General features: G+C 34.4%; 2 protein-coding genes across 8 annotated transcripts in view; both read left to right on the top strand.

Annotated features, from left to right (window-relative positions):
• The window catches only part of LOC115239677 (AN1-type zinc finger protein 5), a 19,978-nt gene extending 2,868 nt beyond the window's left edge, over nt 1-17,110 (top strand). For 2 of the 7 annotated variants that reach the window (XM_029814325.1, XM_029814329.1), the window contains exons 2-5: nt 12,420-12,891; nt 12,967-12,969; nt 13,614-13,785; nt 13,870-17,110. In XM_029814325.1, the coding sequence (XP_029670185.1) occupies nt 12,607-12,891; nt 12,967-12,969; nt 13,614-13,785; nt 13,870-14,018 (609 nt within the window). In that variant the 5' untranslated portion in view covers nt 12,420-12,606 and the 3' untranslated portion in view covers nt 14,019-17,110. Of the gene's footprint in view, nt 1-6,955; nt 7,253-10,761; nt 10,782-10,991; nt 11,475-11,693; nt 11,852-12,419; nt 12,892-12,966; nt 12,970-13,613; nt 13,786-13,869 lie in introns of those variants that run through there. The other 5 variants (XM_029814328.1, XM_029814330.1, XM_029814326.1 and 2 more) reach the window with 5 other exon arrangements.
• A 691-nt stretch (nt 17,111-17,801) lies between these two features.
• On the top strand, nt 17,802-19,126 carry LOC115239678 (small nuclear ribonucleoprotein Sm D3). The gene is made up of 3 exons (XM_029814332.1): nt 17,802-18,007; nt 18,081-18,425; nt 18,859-19,126. Exons 2-3 carry the CDS (start codon nt 18,110-18,112, stop codon nt 18,969-18,971), a joined length of 429 nt encoding a protein of 142 aa, XP_029670192.1. The 5' UTR covers nt 17,802-18,007; nt 18,081-18,109; the 3' UTR covers nt 18,972-19,126.
• Nucleotides 19,127-19,550: the final 424 nt, after the last annotated feature.

Here is a 19,550-nt window from a genome sequence, read left to right as displayed (position 1 = left end):
CCCCCCCCCCTCCCCTCCCCTCCATTCACCTCCTCGCTGCTGTTTCCCCCGTTCGTACCCTGTTGTTTACAATCTTTCTTCTGGCCCACGGCGAGAAATCGCGACTCGCGTCCGTTCCACAGCTGCTCCCGAGACTCGCTCGAGACGAAGACCCACGATCGGTGTCGAACGGAAACTCTCTCGCCGTCGTATTTCCCAATCCAACGTAGCGCGCCTCTGCCCGTTGCCTTATCAAGAATAATTTCTCGTATCTATCATGTGAGGCACTTCCTCTGTCGAGCTTTACCCGCCTTTACCTGACCTGACCTGACCGCTCGCTCCGACCGCCAGCCGTTCGCGTCCACGTCATTACACCCTTTGAAGCCTGAACGTTGTGAAATAAAATTTGCAGAAAGAATCATTTATATATAAGCGATGCGGTGCGGTAAATGTGCAAGCTTTTAATCTTGAGGTGAAATTTCATTCTCTAGGTTTGAAATTTAATTCTTTTATCCGCTTGATATTAAATGTATTTATGTAAAAGAACGAGCGATATTTTCTCACCATATAGTATCTCAAAATATGGTACGAATAATATTTTTATATTATTTCTTTATTCTTGCATAAATATTTGCAAGTCGACAAGTTTTTAAGAATGATTTTTATTTGGAATAATTAAAATTGATTTGGGGTCATGGAATATATTTTAGAACTATATCTGCGCGTGGAATTACAGATAGTGAAGGATTAACTTGAGAAAACTAATCATTTTAGTGACAAGACATAGATTATTTATCTAACATTAAAAATTATGCAATTTTGGCACATTGAGTCCCGGAAATAAAAATGGTTATTGCGATCTATTTTATTATACTTTTGAATATATTTATTTCTTGTTAGAAATATTTCATCTCTTAGTTACCGAGATATTTAATGCTGAAAATTCAAACTAAAATCAAATTTGTTATAAGATGCAAAATTTGCCAGGATGTTAAACATCCTGCATGAATTGCCTATTCTTTTTTATACACCTGATTAGAATGCTCGTCGAACGAGTTTAATAAATGCACATCCTTTTCTTACTGCATGCTTGCCTTCAGACAAGCATTCGCATCTTCGTTTACATTGCCGTTAACGTCAATCGCGGTGTGCTATTTCGTCGTATTTTACAAGTTTTTTTTTAGTCATTGTAACGGATCATCGCGAGCGATAATGAATTCCGCCTCCCCTCCGTCCGCTTTCTATCTATATCTATAGAAATAGATCAATATATAATATATATTCTATATGTCATCTATGATCCAACTTAACTCATCTATTATATATCTTATTTTATAATAAGAATCTCTTAATCTATTCACATGTGACCGTTGAATATCAAAGTCTCGTTCACTTTGTTCCTTTTCACGTATAATTCGCATATTTCTCTCTCGTGTATAATGCATTTAAAAATTTTCCATTTCTTTTTTGTTCTAAATTTGTAGATTAGTCTTTACTTTTAAGATTTTATCTCATTTTAGGCACGATTATTTTTTGTGTATAATGTCTCTCTATCATTGATAATTGTATGGTATTTTCCGTCGATGATAAGTTATTGATTGATGAGTCGATTCTTTTTTTTTTAGCGAAGACTGAGTAAAAAGTTATAATCTTTTTACGTTAACTATATCGACGTTTTTTTTTTTTACAAGTCGTTCATGCCTTTAATATCTTAATTGTTTCATAATCAAATATTTTTTAAAACACGATCTACTTGGAACCATAAAGAACATAGGTTTTCGCTATTTATTCATGCTCTTAAATTTAATAATTAATTAATCATTAATTATAGATTTTCACCGAAATTTTTTAATTCTTGAGACAGCAATTCTGTAATTAAGAGGTGTTCTATCATGCTGCATCAATATTTAACGAGAGATTCTCCGCTTAATACACAATCTTTCTCAACGAACTCTTGAACTTGTTCGAACATTTAACGATCACTATAATAACAATCATTACGCTGCTTAGTTTCGTTTCTAGTATTTATAGCTCGAGGTATGTGACGTCTGATACATCCTGTATACAACGAGTGACAATTATCGTTGCATCTCACGTTGCAGTTAGCGCTTCTAAATTTACTACTCCTTACCTTGTCTCTTTTTAGAGAGAGATTTATTTGGTAATTATTTGGTATGATATATATAATAAATGTATCTTTAAACGCATCTTTTTTTTCTTCATTTTGTTTGCTCTCCTTCCTTTAGATTCTTGAGCCTCATCTGCAATAGGAATTGTGTAATAAAAACGTATAAGTGAAATCATATATAAAATGCAACTTTGCTATCATTTAATCGTAATTATAAAATTTAATCTTTCGATAAACTAAAGCTGATTTTATAATGACATCCGTCTATTAAAAATCGTTTTAATATGTAATCTATACATCTACACACTATATGAGATTACATACATTATAAAAACAGACAGCGAGGTGTTAACTCTGTTGATTAAGTAATTATTAATGTTAGATAAAACATAGGCTGTTATTTAACTCAAGCTAACTGGATATTCTTTCTCTTTTAGATCATAGTTATGATTATATACAGAGAGAAATGACGTCAGGAGAATCGGCGCAAATTTGTGCACCGCGAGGTTCTCCAATTGAACGCCTTGATTGATATAAGTATGCTATACAGGACGTTACGAAATTATCGTTACAATCGTGCGGAGCTGATAGTCATCTATCAAAATACGTGAAATGATCAATAGTCTGTTTCGACATAATGTCACTTATCAACTTTAATTTCGTAATTTAACTGATTCTTTTTATCCATCTTCAAAATTGAAAAGAGAAAGAACAAAGAGGAAGTTAAAGTACAGTATGTAATTTATAAACGTACATTAATAAAAGCGACATATTAATAACGTAATTGCAAAAATCAATTGTTTCTGAAATATGCATAAATAGCGTGCATAATAAACGGTTTATCGATACATATTAGGAATACTCTTATGACCTATTTCTATTGTAAAATGTGCTGCACGTGTTATGAAATGTGTAACGATATATCCAATACGAGCTAGTATTTGAAGTGTCGGTGATTTGTGAAGACTTTTTTTTGAGAAAAAAATGAGATGGAAATTTTATATAATTTCAGCGAACTTTCCTCTCTTTAATAGTTATATATTAGCCAGTTCATCGTGTAGTTTTTGACGTTTCAAACAGTTCGGTGTAAGGGTCTTTAAAGCCTTCATATTTTTAGTTAACGAAGACACAACTTGTGTCAAACAACTTACAATCCAAAAAATCATAAATCGTTCCTCGAGGCTAACTAATAAACGTTTACAACTACGGGGTTCGTACGTTTCATTCATTGAGAAAAATGAGAAGGGGGGGGGGGGCTCTGGCCTCTGGAAACCATTTGTAGATTTTGAAATAAAGAACCTCACTAAACAAAATTCGTTCATCTTTCCATCTTCTGAGGGTTGTGATTTTTATTGCCTTCTCTATTGTATTACCTGTTTATATTTCATTTCTTTATCTCTCTCTCTCTCTCTCTCTTTCTTTATCTCTCGACTCTTTTACTCTCACAATCAGCGGCAGCGTTCACGCACGCACGCGCGTGCCGCGCGTGCGCACACGATCCGCTTCGTGTGCACGCGCGGGGGACGAAGGGACTTTTGCCTCTCTGGGACAATGTACTCTCCGCGCGCGCGCGTGTACGTGAAAGTTGCGGCAAGGCCTTCACGAGGTTCGACCACGTTCGACGCGTCCGAGACAGGTTAGGTAGAGACGCACGGGGTAGGAATGGCCACATTAAAAAAAGAATTGCACCGCCGCTTTTATTAATTTAAGAATCGACAATTGGAGTCGGCTTATCGACGAGACACACGACGAGACATATACTATTCAAAGGTATCGACATCAAACGGTATCAGAGATCAATTTGCAATTATATGTAATTTTGTAAAATAGGATTTTTTTCTAATTAACACGTCAAGTTAAATGTTGAAATATGAATAATTAGAAACGAAAAAAAGGTAATGAAATTTTTTTTAATATCAACTTTTTAATGCCGTTTTTTAACAATATTTTTTAATATCGATTTTTCTTTTTACTATCGATACGCGTTTTCTATTGACATTAACATATCTTTTTTTTATCAGTACCTTCTGATATTAATATTAATATTCTTTTTAACATTCACATACCAATAATATTTTTTAAATAATTTCTTAAATATTTTCTAACATCGACATTAGAAATATCGATGATTTGTAGTAGATACTAATTGGAAATTTTGCTGAACGCATCGACAATAGCGCGCACGTCCTTGCTTATCACGCATGCGAACGCGGCGTTATGGCGCCGACCGCGTCCGGAGCCACGAAATGAATATGAATCATCATCTCCCGATCGGCGTGAGTGCGCGAAAAATGTGGGACGACCGCATCGGGGATGCGCGCGCACACGTGCACGCGATATTTTGTTCTGTCGCGCGTTTCCGCGTGCGCGTGATCTACGAGTGACTTTGCGCGGCCTCGAACAAATCGCGAATCTTTCGCGCACGGATCCACGCGGAGAACGTCTCATATGTATATATCATTATATAAACCATATATAATGTCGAGTGTATTTCGAGTCGCGTAGATTTTCATTCTCGGCAGTAGTTGTCCAGTTGTATCATCAGGAGCTCTCTTTCTATTACATATTATACGAGATATGATTATTTTTTTGTTAATAAGAATGTGAGTTTCGAACACGTTTTGCCGAGTCTGCTTTCGTTTCGATACCGAGATATATAAGCGAAATAAAGAAATAAAGATAAAACTATCCGCCTTTTAAGCAGAGAAAGTCGATCTGAACAAAATATTGATGCTTTTTCTATATCCGTGATCTCGTCGCGCTCGAATTGTATCGTGTTCGTTTGTTACACTTATAACATTGCCTTTGACTTTGAGATCGACGAATCCTAGATTTGTTTCGCAAGAGAGATTAGTTCGGAAAACTCATTCTGCGTGTCGGAAAGTTAACGCTTTCCGAGGCAAAATTAATCGCAAATCGATCTGCATTTCCGAATGACTAGAGTTTTCTGACCTCGTACGAAACAATGCGAGTTTCTGTGTCCAGTCTCGATATAAATATAGCAAGTTTTCACTTATCTCCGTTGTGTAATTGCACAGATTTGACGAGCAGTCGGTCCTTTCTCCTTTCTTCACTCTCTATTATCAAATAAGAGCATCAACATATGGGAAGATGCAGAGTTAAAAACAATACCACCAACAATATTAGCGTCTAAACATGGACTCAAGCAACACTTTTAGTTTCGTGGCCGTTACCTGCTCCTGCTCTAAATTTAGCCCTTGCACACACAGGGCAAGGAATACACTAGTTCTCTCGAAGAGAACCCACGGATTCTCAGAAATGCGCAAATCCTCTGTGTATAAACTTTTCAATTAAATTTTTGTGTTTACTTTGTACAATAATACAATTAGTTCTACATTAGTCCCATTTTCAGAGAGCTTACATTGTCACGCATTAATCTCCTTATTCTCTTTGATAAGATATCTTTGACATTCTTTGTACTCGATGTTATTTCTTGTTCGAGATAAAATTGCATATTTCATTAGTTTAATGTTACAATCAAATTAATATCATGATTCGAGAAAAATTTATACAATTTCTCAATAAATTTAGATTCGTTGTGTGTATGCGCAAAAAATGATGTGTCTTATTGCGTAATGTAAATAAAAACTTAAAGGCATTATGTTTAAAATATAATTTTGGAATATATCACAAAAGTGGGTTAAGTCTTGCCAAATTCCACACGTGTCCATTGTTCGTCGTGGTCATCCGAAAAGGGATTCCCAAGGTTGTGACTTATCCGAAATCTGAGATATTTCTGTATGATAAAAGCGGTGGCGGCGGCACTGGTGTGAATCCGACCACACGACTTTGCGAAGGTCGAACAACCGTCCAATGCGTTAGCAGCCATTGTGGGAAAGGTCGTTTACTCCGTCGAGTAAACAAAAGCTTATGAATCTGACGTATTTCGTGGCGTGAGTCTTCCGCGCCTTTATTCGCTGCTGCGTTCTTTTTTGGTTTCACGTACACCAATTTACACCGAACGAACATATCCTCTGTTGAACTACAATTATCGAACCTAATCCGATTAATTGGATAAAAAACTGCGAACGAGATTTTTGCATCTTTGCATATCTAAATCTATAGAGACGCAAAGATACATCTGACTCTAAATCAAATCATCGAGCTCGGCAAAAGTTTCTTTAATAAATTTCGATATATTGATTCCTTTTCTCACAAAAAAATTGGATTGGACACGTCTTTCTGCACAGCCTTCTAATTTTCATCGTCATTACCACCTACTTTGTGTACCCACATCCGAGCGAAAGATCTCACTTTATCTTTTACCTTACGTATTTCAATCGATACGCGCTCTCGCTCTCCATTCCTTGACGTCACACACATACACACATACATCCTCTTTTTATTTGAAATTATTAAAATCGACGTTAAGGTCGCGCACGCGTTGCACTTTTAACACATTAATGAACAGAATGAAAGTTTAAAAAAGAGAACACTATCGAATTTCGAAAGGTAAAACGTTAGAGGAAAAAATAAGACGCTCTAGAACATGAATGAAGAAGCGACCGAGTCATCGTGTCATATGAACTTTACCATGACTCTCACTGTTACTTGACGCATGTATTCTTCCTCTCATTTCCGTCTTCCACACAAAGTGAATATTTTTCTAAACTGCTGTTTATAATTCATTGCAAAGCTATCGCGATTCGGGTAATAATGCAGCAAAAATATTTTTGTGTATTATTCAAATAATGCAGATAATTTTGTTTTTTGATTTTTCGAAAAATCCTTGATAAATTTTAATTAAAAATACTCTCTTATTCAACGCGCGTCACAAAGGCAAAATGGAATTTATCGTAAATTGTATGTATTTGTGAATTGGTTTAGGAACAAAAACCGATCAGATAAGCGATGTAGGAAATGCGTATGCGTCATTGTTATCTGCGCAACATGAGTCAAATATGTGTGGGCAATTGCAAAAGAAGCACGGGGGTTGGCAATTCATCTTACAATGAAGTCAACCGAATGTGGGCAATTATATGCTGACTATACCGTGCGGACTTTCCTCGAAGCTACTTCCATTTGCCTCGGCCTTGCTACGGCATTGCCTCTTTCCTCATTACGACGGAGGAGTTTACCAGCTTGGTACTTATAACTGATGACGACGTAGCTGTGACGTGGCTTGTAAGCAAAATGTTAAAGCTATTGTCTCGCTCAAGAATTATTTGCATGAAGGAGATAGTTACGAACTCGATCCTTTAACTTTGTCAAAAGAAAAAGAAAATATATAGATATTTTCTTACATATGATTTCTGTGTGTAATAAATGTATATCTAATAAAAAGAAAAAAATAAATAAATAAAATAGAAAGAGAACATCGCGTAAGATGCTCTGCAAATTCTTAATTAAAAATCATTCTGTTCATTATACCGTGTTCTACACATTTGATAATATCGGCGTGGTATCGCAGCTGTCAAAATTTCACGTGCTACGTCTGTGCTGTCGGTCGAGCAGCACAAGTGGGGTAAAAGTCCGATTAAGCTGAATCGCGAATCGAAAGTGGGGAAGGAATTACTTTTTCGCGAATTGTGTGCAAACCGTCGGTGTTTACTCGAGTTTATATTCTTATACTACGCAATGTATGTATAATCTATAAAATAAAAATAATAAGTATATATTTTTCTGTATATATAAAACGTTTATAATCTTTCACACAACAGTGTTTTAATATTTTTCAATATGACGCTTGTTAATTCTTTAAACAATATTTATCATTCTTTTTTTTAAATATCATTTGAACACTATCCGTTTGCGGAGAAAGTGAGAGAGCGGAGCGCGTTTTGTCAAAGCTAACAATCCTCGCGAACGGGCGACTCATTCGAGGGGATCGCGTGTTCAACGCGGTTTCATTCCACGATGTTTGTCTCTCATAGCGTAGGATATACCGTTTCCGTGGCAGCGGCGCAAATTATACGAGCGTGTCATGACAAATATGAGATGCAATTAAACATCAAGTAATCGACAGCGCGTCACCGTGCCACCTGTCCCTTCCTTCGTCGCGTGTGACGTAAGAGTACGTATTGGAGCCCTACCTTACGTTGGGTTTAATCGGCGGACTTTATGATAGTAGAAAACGTGTAGGGGCATCGCGAGCGCGTGTGTGCCCTCTGCTTCCCCCTTCTTAACTCCCCTTCTCCTCTGTTATCCTCGCATTATCATCTCACTTCAGTACTGCCGCTGACCACTGCAACGTTTATGCATGCAGCTGTTCCGACGTTCGATCCCGCAGTCCCTCCTAAACGAATGATTCTAACGTCTGTCTTGCATACATGCATGCTATGGAAATTTTTTATTGTGATAATAACGAAAAAGACGGTTGTGTGTGCGGAGAATAAATAATTCCATTTATGCAGTTATAAAGAGTACGAAGATGTGCTTTTTGTCGGAAAAAATGTGTTTTTAAGTTTGAAACTTGCCAAAATTGGATTTTTTATATACAACGAAACATGTTTATTATATTATTAATATTATCATTTATTGAATATTTTTCTACAATTGCATACTCCAACATATATTTTATCATAAATATATATAATATATATATATATATGTAATGATTAATATCTATCGACAGTTTTTAGTTGTTTTATTTATGAGAAAGTATACATGTGGTAATACATAAGTCATCTGGGCTTTTTGAACGTTCTGATTAAATGAACATATGCGATTGCGCAAGCATGATAGTTAAATTTTACGTAAATGATACTTATCAAAATCTAATAAAAATTTTTTTTTTATATCTGATATAATTAATGCTGATGGTTACTCGAGCACGAGGGCACAAGCAACTTTATACACATTTTTTATTTTTCTAATTGTCTGAGATAATTTTGTATTTCTAATTGCACTCAAGATCCTCATTCTGCGTTGTAAATAAATTTTCTTCCATAACGTAATACATCTATATATTCATTTTGGCAAGCAGTTTTCATTCTAAAATACATTTATATAATATTTTTTAAAAGACTTATCTTAGAGTTTTTTTTGGTGTAATAATTTTCAGGTTTGATTAATGAAACAAAATTATTTCGTTTATGAATATTTTTATATGTTTACCGTTGCATGAATATTATTTGCTATTAATTAATTACTTATTGTTTTATTTTCTAATAACATTATATATATGTATGATATATTTAAATATAACTTATAATTATAATTTACTCAGTTATACTCTATATCGATAAAAATTCGTTAAAAATTTGCAACGAAATATATCCTTTCGATATACTATTCGACACTATTTCGGTATGATCCTATATATGCGCGTTCTAATAACTTTTTTTCCGATCGAGACAGTTGACCCAATTCTTAACCTCCTGTGACCCTTTATAACCGATAGAAGAGAAAGAGGTACCATTTGATTCAAATAAAGATACTCTGTATCCGAGAACAGTTTTAGTCGAGCTGTAATCAAATCAAATCTTGGAAAGTGAATCGATGCTTTTGTTAATCTCTTTTTCTAGTTTTCTTTTTTTAAGTTCTGTTTACAAATATAATTGATCGTTGTGTACATAATAAAAAAATAAAACCTAATGTCGACAAAAATAGAATTTAAAATGGGATTATTGCATATAAAATAAAATTTAGAAGAAAATAGATCTAATTTTGAAATTATAAAAAATAACATTTATTTATTGCGAATTTTTAGTATCCAATATTAAGGAGAAACTGGACGAAATATCTCGATAATTAAATACCAAATTGCAATTTATAAACAGCAATTTCCAATTTTTTATGATTTTAAAATCATTGATGAGTAAAGTGAATTTCTCGAGTTTAGATAAGATAGATTCCCAATTGGTCACAAAATCAAGCATTAAAATTAAGGTCATGGTCTCTGGAAAATGTTATATAAATACATATATAGAAAAGATAAGGAAAATCATACATAGATACGAGATTGCAGCTATTATATGTGTTCATAATACATGTAAGTCACATGAATCTTGTGAAATTAATTCGCAAGAAAAGCGCCATGCTTCCGCTTCTTGATTGATCCATAAACTCGGCATCTTAACTTTCCATTGAGCGTGCTCAAAAGTAATTATTAAAATTTAAATATACTCTCAATCTCTCTTTATCTAATGAATCTGATTATAATAAATTTGTCATATTTTTAGATATACTCTCATTCCTTCTTCTTAATTAGAATAAAGCTGATAATGAAACAGATCGATGACCCAACTAGCAATTTAAATACCTTACTCTTATTCTCCTATCTAAAGACAGTCTGAAAAAGAATAGATTATATTACCTATTCGTTTATATATTATAAACCAAATTATTATCAGACATTTTTCAACCTCGTTATATAAACTGTATTTTACTAATTTTAAATCAAATAGGAATCCTGATTTGTACAAATTTTATATTAATAAAATATTTTATGCTATAATATTTATAAAACATATACTACGTATACTATACTATCATCATTGTCTGCATAAAGACATAAAATAATACCTAAATTTATCTCTAGCAGAGCTTTTTTATACGAAATATCTTATATACATATAACTGTGATGACACTATACAATATATTTATGAAAAGATAGATTTACAGCTTTACCGACTGGATTTAACTAATCGGGAGCGATCGAAACGTGTTTCGCAGTCGAAATCGTGAGAAAGGATGCGATCAAATTTTCAGGTAGAAATTCCCACCGAAGGAGTCCGTAATCGAGATCGAGAGAAAGCGCGTTCGAGAGAGACACCCCTTATACCGAGAGTTTAAGTTCCGTGTTCACGATCGCGTCGCGATGCGCCGGCGCCGGCGCCGTTGCCACCGTCGCGTTCACCGCATTCGTACTAATTCACTATTCGTACATTCGTACTTGTGCGCGCGGTGCCGCCGCAGTCGCCGCAGCCGCTTACGCGTCCGCCCAAAAGGCAGCGCGCCTCTCATCCACGTTCGCCATCATGAAAACATTCGCCCGTCGTTATCGTTGTTTCTCCTCCGTCCTTGCGGGCATCGCGGATTGAAGCAATATCGAGCGTTGCGAGCCGGGAAGTCGTGCGAGTGCACGCAGCACGTAGCTTCGAAGCTCTTTTTATCCGCGGCCCGCACGACCGTTTGGTGGGAACGCGAAGTGAAGGCTGCTCCATTCCGTCGTGATTTCGCGTGCCGCGCAAAGTGCGCGGCGATAGATATTATAAAACGAGAGCGAGCCACCGCGACGCGGGAGAAAGAGACGGGCGATTCTCTCTTTCTCTTGACGATCCTATTGTGCGCGGGGTGTATTCGCGAGTCCGCGATAAGGATACGGCTGCCGTTACTTAAATGCCTCGCACAAATTCCTACTCCATGTTGTGCATCGGTTGCGACACGGCTGCGTGTTGGAAAGTGAGTAGTAATATCACGCTGCGCGATCACGCCTCTCTCGTCGGGCTATCGCGCGGCGGAAAAAAAATCAGATCGCCAAGATGACGTAGTAAAAATTCCTAGGAATTATTTCCTCTCCTCTCACCTCGCTCGCTCTCTCTCTCGCTCTCTCTCTCTCTCTCTCTTTCTCTTTCTCTTCTTTACCGAATTCTTTTTTCTCTCGTTCTTTCTTTCTCTCTCTCGTTTGAATTTGGAAGCACCGTTTTCCCTTTTCTTCTATTGTAGTGTCATTTAGTTCAAATTTCGGTCATTATCGAGTGTGTCTTGGCATATTCACTTACAAGAGGACATGTCCCATTGAGTAGATATTTATGGTCTGACCTTGCTTGGCGCAGGAAGTACGATAAATTTATGATACCTTCATTTTTCGTGCTACTTTACAGCGTATTAGCTGAATTTTCGAAAAATCGCCTGCTATTCTTATGAGAAATGCTCTTGCCAAGGTTAAATTATCACCTAAAAAGATTGTGTATTATCTGAGTTTTTTTTACATTTTCTCATTCGTAATTTTTATATGATTTTTACATACAGTGTAAGATAATTACATACTCATTCATACTTCTTTGTCATCAAACGGATAATGCAAATTATTTTATGAATAAATTAATGTAGCACTATAAACTTTAATTATATAATTTGCATTACAATTCATTATGATTTCACATTGAATTGTCTTTGTTACTTTTATCTTTAATACGTTTTCACACTCGTTTCCACAATTTTAAATACAAGACACATAAAATGTGCATGTAACATAACGCAATATCATATTTATATGTGTTTCGTATAAATTTTGATAATAAGCTTAAATTATATATTTAAACTTTGTAGTTGTATAAAATACTTTTCACGACAATTAGTATTTTATTTTATCTTTCACCATTAATTATATATGACTTGTAACAGGTGAATACATGGTGACACGCGGTTGTAGAGGAGCAATCGGGAAGAGAGCTGCAGCGAAGGACATCTAGTTATCCTGCACCAAGCTGACTGTGACTTTCCACTGTTTCTCAAAGCAGCGCAATCGCAACTAGGATATAAACAGGAATCTTCTTGATTGAACAAAGAGTGATACTGAAAGACAAGAGTTATGGAACGAGAGTCTAATCCTATGCAAGCCCTATGTCGCAGTGGCTGTGGATTTTATGGCTCGCCGGCTACCGATGGCCTTTGTTCCCTTTGCTATAAGGAAAATTTGAAAAAGAAACAACAACCTCCAGTGTCAGCTGCCACTGTACCATCCTCACAGACTGTCTCCAGCAACGCTGGTACGTTGCAAGGCAGTTTCGGTAGTCCTGCAGCTACAGGAACGACGGCCCAACCTACCATTCCTACCATACCTCAGTCAACGTCAGATCTACCCAGTCCCAAAGAAGTAAGTATTCCCATGTCTCTTTTTGTAGTTATTCCACACAAGCGTAACATCTTTGTTCTTTCAATTAATTTGCAGAAGGTAGCGCTTATAAGCTGTCCTGAATCCACAAGGTCGTATACATCAAATTGTTTCTAGTCTATAAAACACAAATTTCGAGATCAGCAGAAAAGGAATATTAAATTGTTAGAATAAATTTGACAAAATATTGATGTGTACATAATATTGATGTGTACATAATACAAATATGTTCTAAATCTTTTGCATTGTTATGATAAAGATGTTTTTGCTTTGGAAGATACATGGACTATAACAAGAAATTGCAATTACCTATGTGCTCTCTAATTTTATTAAAATAGATCATCTGCGTTTCAGCAAGAAAATTATGCAACATATCTAATTATATTGAAATGTTTATTTCTTAATTATGATAAGAACTTATTGAACGATCTGATCTGTTTTATATATATTATTCATAATAATTATAAATATTATGATATATAGACAAACATATATTTATAGAGAAACTTATATCTAATTAACAAATAATTAATTTATAAACATTTACATTTTTATAACGTTTTAATATATTATATAATATAACCTTTCTTTATTAAATTTAAAAGTAGAATAAACAAGTAACAAGAAATTTAAGAAATATAGCTATAATAATAAATAATTATTTTTATTGTGCTTATCATATGTGTTATATTTTTGTCAATCAGGTAAACAGGGAAGATCAGGAAAGCGAAGTAGGTGTAAGCAATGCAGTAGCTGAAGGATCATCGGCGAGTAGTGGCGATGTAGACGACTCTTTTGACAGCAAAGAGACTGATAAAGAATCTAAGAAGAAGAAAAATCGTTGTGCTGTATGTCGCAAAAAAGTTGGTTTGACCGGTAAGTGCAAAATGTAATATACAATAAATTATTAGTAATGTATTATGAAAGCTTCGAGTTTCTTTGGCAATGATAAATTTTCAGGATTTGAGTGCCGTTGTGGAGGACTATTCTGTGCCGTGCATCGGTACAGTGACAAGCACGATTGCAAATTCGATTACAAAGAAATGGGCGCTCAAGAAATTCGGCGCAACAATCCAGTTGTTGTTGGTGAAAAAGTGCAAAAAATTTGAACTATTTAGTGTGTAGTCGTTGGGAAAATGGTTATTATAACTATATAAACAAACAGAATATTAAAAAAAAAAAAAAAAAACACGAAGAAAACGAGATAAATTATCTGGCAGCTGATTCGCACGTTGAGAGGTGAAACGAGCGAGTGCAAGATCGAGAGAAAGTGAGAGTATGAATGTGAGTGAGCGCGCAAGAACGACAGCAAAATTGTTTTGTAGCTGAACTGTCAAGAAAACGTAGAAAGAAAAATGAAAAAAGAAACGAATATATCAGACAGAACAAATAAACGAAAGATCGTAAATTAGAATGTGTGTGTGTGTGTATGAGAGTGAACGGTTCGTAATTGAATGCCAGTGCCATGTAAGTCAGATTTGTCATCTAGCGAAAGAATTTTAATTGAGAATATACCTGGTTATTAACTGCTGCCAGCTTACTACTATTATTATTACCTATTATTATCTTCATGATTATTACGGTTTATAATTATTCTATATATTATGTTTATTAATTTACTTAAATGGAAAATTGCAAATATATGAAGCTCGTTTTACGTAAAGGCAGAACTCTTGGTGCGGTCAGTCAGTCCAGGGCGTCTCCTTAGAAGTGTTTTGGTTTGTTTTAGAAAAATTTTATACATTATACTGTTTCGTTTATATATCAAAAAAATAAATAAATAGGGAATGTTGCTTAGGTAATGGCTGACGTTGATGGGTGATCACAATCTTAGGTTAATAATTATAGTCTAATAATTATTAAGTATATTAGTCTATTGATTCATAAATAATGCAATGAAGTATAAGTAGTACTGTGTGTTTATGTCCAACTTCACGTGAATATAACCAGCAATTATTACTCATTAAATATGTTTCAACCTATATTGCAAATAATTATTTACACTGCGGCCGCAAATCTGGGATTTGTAAATTAAACCCCTCTTTAACGTAATTTTCGATTTTTCTTAGAATATAAATGAATTGTTAGTAGTTGAAATTGTCGATTAGTTTACTCGTTTTCTTCTTTATTTTTGCTTGTTTTGCGAGTTTTGTAGAATAGCTGCGCGAGGTATTCCGGTGCTGCATAGCAGCGCATAATGTAAGAATAAATGATTAATAAAATGTCTAATGAGAGGCCGGGCATTATATGAACGACAAAGAAGAAAACTATTAAACGTTTATAAAGTGTGAACGTATATGAATTAAAATCATGCGCGAAGGATATTACATCGATAAAATTTTATAATTCACATACATATTCTCTATTTTTCTTCTCCGCGCTTAAAATTCGTGCCGAACTTTATTTCTTTTTCTCGTCCGTAAATAGCTATATATATATATATATATTTGTAAAGCTATAGCATGCGTGTGAAAAGAGGTGCTATAGCTGTCCGGTTTTGTTGTATTCTTGTAAAAAGCAAGATGAGTAAGAAGATGATAAAGCAGCGCAAATTTATGCTCCATGTGTAAGTCAATTCCTTAAGAGCTTTATAAGAGTTTTGAATTTTTTTGAAGAAAAAGAGAAAATGTAAAAAAATATATATATATTGTGGTTTTCCGATTCCGCGTAAAACAAAATAATGTATATTTTTTTCTTTCTCTTATCCTGGGACAAAGCGCTTATATAAAAATTGTGCTGCCTTTCTTTTATTTCTTATTTTGTAATTAGGACCTGTTTTGTATAAAGTAGCATATTCTTGTTATTTGCCTAAGATTTATTTTTGCGTCGCTTCGAAAAGTATGTGTATAGCAAAGATTTTTTTTATTTTCGATAAATATAAAGCGTTCTGTTAAATGTAATCGTAAGGTTTATCAAGCGTTGATTTTCTTTCTTCAGAATAGAACGAACAACAAATACGCAGTTTTCCCGCTACCAAATATTTCAACGTATCGCCGCCAAATCGTATCCTTCAACCGAAAACGATTTTATTTCTTCGAATATGCTGCATCGTAACAAAATTTGCAAAAAAAAAAAATACAATTTAACGATATCTAGAAATTAAGACTGTCAGATGTGGATTTTTCAGTATAATCACAATAATTCGATATAACACGATTCTTGGCGATTTTTACAGAACGACTTTATGACTTCACGTAGAGACAATATGTACACCTTATCATATATCAAGATCGTCGATGGATCTGTTTTCTATTTCTTTTTGGCGCACTTTTAGGAACGCTGATGAGAGAAATCAGAATCGTGTATAGAAGAAAACGCGCGCACACACATGACACATACGCAATACACTGACATATACACACCGATTATCAGTAATATCGGAATGGTTGCCTTCAGGCCTTCATCCTATTTTAGGCATAGCATATTTTTCTAACGTGTATCGCAATATCGGAATAATCTTGCCTAGCGAGAGCGATCGAATGATAGAAAGAAAGAGAAAAAGGGAAAGAGTGATTGAAAGAATGTGTATACGTGATGGATAGAGATGCTTGCGAGAGTGAGGCAGAAGAATGGGTGCACAGGAATATAAATGATTTATAGGAGATGAGAGGGAGAAAAAAAAGAAAGAAAAAGAATAAGAGAAAAATAAGAAGATTATCAGCGACGATCGTATTTGGCTGACTATATAAGGACGTAACACGATGCTTGTAATTATTACGATTGATATTAGTACGTTTAAGCTATTAAAAAAAGTAACATCAACTTTTTAATATATTATATGATTACAATTACCATCCTTTGAAATGCTTTAGACATTTAGGTTTCACGTACGTAAAACGAAGTTAGTGTACTCTCATATGTTCCTCCCTTTTTTCCTTTCCTCTCACCTTTCCTTCATCCACCCTCTTCTTCCTTCTCTCGTCTTCTTCTTCTTCCCAGCCCTTACGGACCTTTTAACAGTTCTAAAACGTTTATAATTATAGTGGACTATATTTATGTATATTTAAAAACAAAATATATATAAATGCATCACCCTTAACGAAGGCCGGCAATCGTTTTTTGTGTGTTCTCGACTACTTTATATAGAACTTTAATCGGCACCTCTCTCCGAGTTATATTGTAGCTACTGTACAAAAAATATCTCCCGAACGTTTAAACACGAGGTGCGATCTTATTTTCTCTGTAATGAAAAAATTTTGCTGCAATAAACGGTTTATCTTTTATTACGGTGGCTACCTAATCATATCTCGAATCTCGATTGAAATTTATACTTTTAACATGCCTTCAAGCATTCACATAGTAAACGAGTTACACATTACATAAATATATTTTATATATACTCTTTTTTTTTTTTATTAGAAATCGAAATATTTTATATAGGAAATTTAGTTGAAGATTCGCGCCCATAACATATGTTCAAAAGACATCTAGAGGATGTAAAACATGTTTTACTCTAGATGTCCTCTGGACGTCTTTCGAACGTGTGTGTTATTAAAGGTATAACAAATATTTAAATATCCAGTTGCTATTTTATTTTGCAGAGTTTGCATTATGATTGATGGAGATATATGTTTCTATTATGTAAATCAGTATATTTCATGACCTTAGAGCTCTATTCGGACGTATTTATATACCGCATAATACATATGCATAGAAAAAAATACAAAAACCGATGACATGTCTAATATACAGAACGCAAAAATATAATATTCATTAGATACATGATTGATCATTTTTATGCATATACATTCATTACGCGGTTGTATGTACAAACAGTCTAAATAAATCTCTTGAACGATCTTGTAAAAAATAGATGTTCATACAAATAATCTCTCCTCTGCGATCATAAAAGATAATGGTTTACATTTATTTAGCGCGATTTCCAGAATTAGAGGTCTAGTAACGTCGAATAAAAAAAGATTCAATCAAATTTGAGGATTCGAGAAGATAATCGATCTTTCAACGAGAATCGATTCTTCTCGATGTATTGATTGAACAATACTCATTCCTCTTCCGCTCTCAGTGCGTGAAAACATCCGGTTCCCTCCATAACCATAACCATAAATATTGATTTCAGATTTCGGCCAGTATTTATAAGGTAAGAGAAGCATTAAAACGCGTCCTGGGCATAAAGGACGGAAATCTAACAAAGATATCTTTTCTTTCCAAAGAGAAATATTCTTAGTTAGTTAGTCACACCATGTCGATCGGAGTTCCTATCAAAGTGCTTCACGAAGCGGAAGGCCATATTATAACCTGCGAGACAAACACCGGCGAAGTGTATCGTGGTAAACTAATAGAAGCGGAGGATAATATGAATTGTCAGATGCAGAATATCACAGTGACGTATCGGGACGGCCAGGTGGGACAGCTGGAAAATGTATACATTCGTGGCTCGAAAATCAGATTTCTCATATTACCGGACATGCTGAAAAATGCGCCCATGTTTAAACGGCCGGGTGGCAAGGGTTCGGGCACCGCCGGTAGAGGAAAATCCGCTATATTGCGTGCTCAAGGTTTGTTGTAATATTGTATTCCTGTAAACATTAGTAGAGTTTAGTGAAAAAAACAGTACTAAAATACTACATAGATATTTATGAAAGTGAGAGAGTTTAGTAAGTCAATTTTCTTTTTCGGATAGATTCTAAAAAAAAGAAAAAGTCAATAAGAATATATATACTTTTAATATATATGTTTTGCAAACGATGTATAGAATAATGAGTTTAATTATGTTACTAATTGAAAAATGTTTTTTCTAAATTTTGTCTCTAAAAAAGTCAGCTGGTATTAGTATTTTATACATGTGGCATTTAGATTTATATAAAAATATATATGAGATAATATAAAATGAATCACAATGTTTAATTGCATATTGAAAATTCTTCTTTCAAACAAAATTTACATGTGTATGTGTATATTTTACGATTCTAATAAATAAAATTGTTCTAGCTCGTGGCAGAGGAAGGGGACAGAATCAAAGAGGCAAAGGTACTGGTTCGGCACCATGGCTTAATCAACAAAATCAACCGGGAGGATCTCAAACTGGTAGAGGCAGAGGATAAACATAATGACCCATTTTAGGGTCGAAAATAAAATTGCAATTTCATCCTCATATTTTTGTATTATTTCTAGATAATATCTCTGAATACATCCAAAATTATATATGTATGTACATTTCTGATATATATGCGATAGCTCTAATAAATTGGTTATTGTATTGCAAGTTTTATCCATTAGAAAATAGTTTTATATATATGATATGTTATAGCATTCTAAATTAATAATGCTGGTATTATCTGTTTTAGTATAACTCTAATGCATGGATAAAATTTTAGATTTTAGATTCTCCTTGAGCTTATAATATAAAAAATTAAGTGTGTTTTAAAAATCATGCAAAATGAGCTTTATTCTTATAGGAAATTTAGGTTGCATTTTGCATACAATATCTCCAATAAAAGATTTTATCTTGGAACTAGAATGGAAGTGGCAAGCCTAAAATCTCTAGAAAAGAAATTTTGTTATTGGCTATCCACGCGAATGTCGTCCGAATCTCCCTCTACCTTCCACTAGCGATACATCTCGAAATATTTCTTTTTTCTACACATGTTCTCCAATATAATCTATTTTTCATACAATCTGTC

The sequence above is a fragment of the Formica exsecta genome, unplaced genomic scaffold (genome assembly GCF_003651465.1).
Source record: "Formica exsecta isolate Colony F162 unplaced genomic scaffold, ASM365146v1 scaffold393, whole genome shotgun sequence".
Lineage (NCBI taxonomy): Eukaryota > Metazoa > Arthropoda > Insecta > Hymenoptera > Formicidae > Formica > Formica exsecta.
The sequence above is the reverse complement of the archived record's forward strand: the minus strand, read 5'-3'. Positions and strand labels throughout refer to the sequence as shown.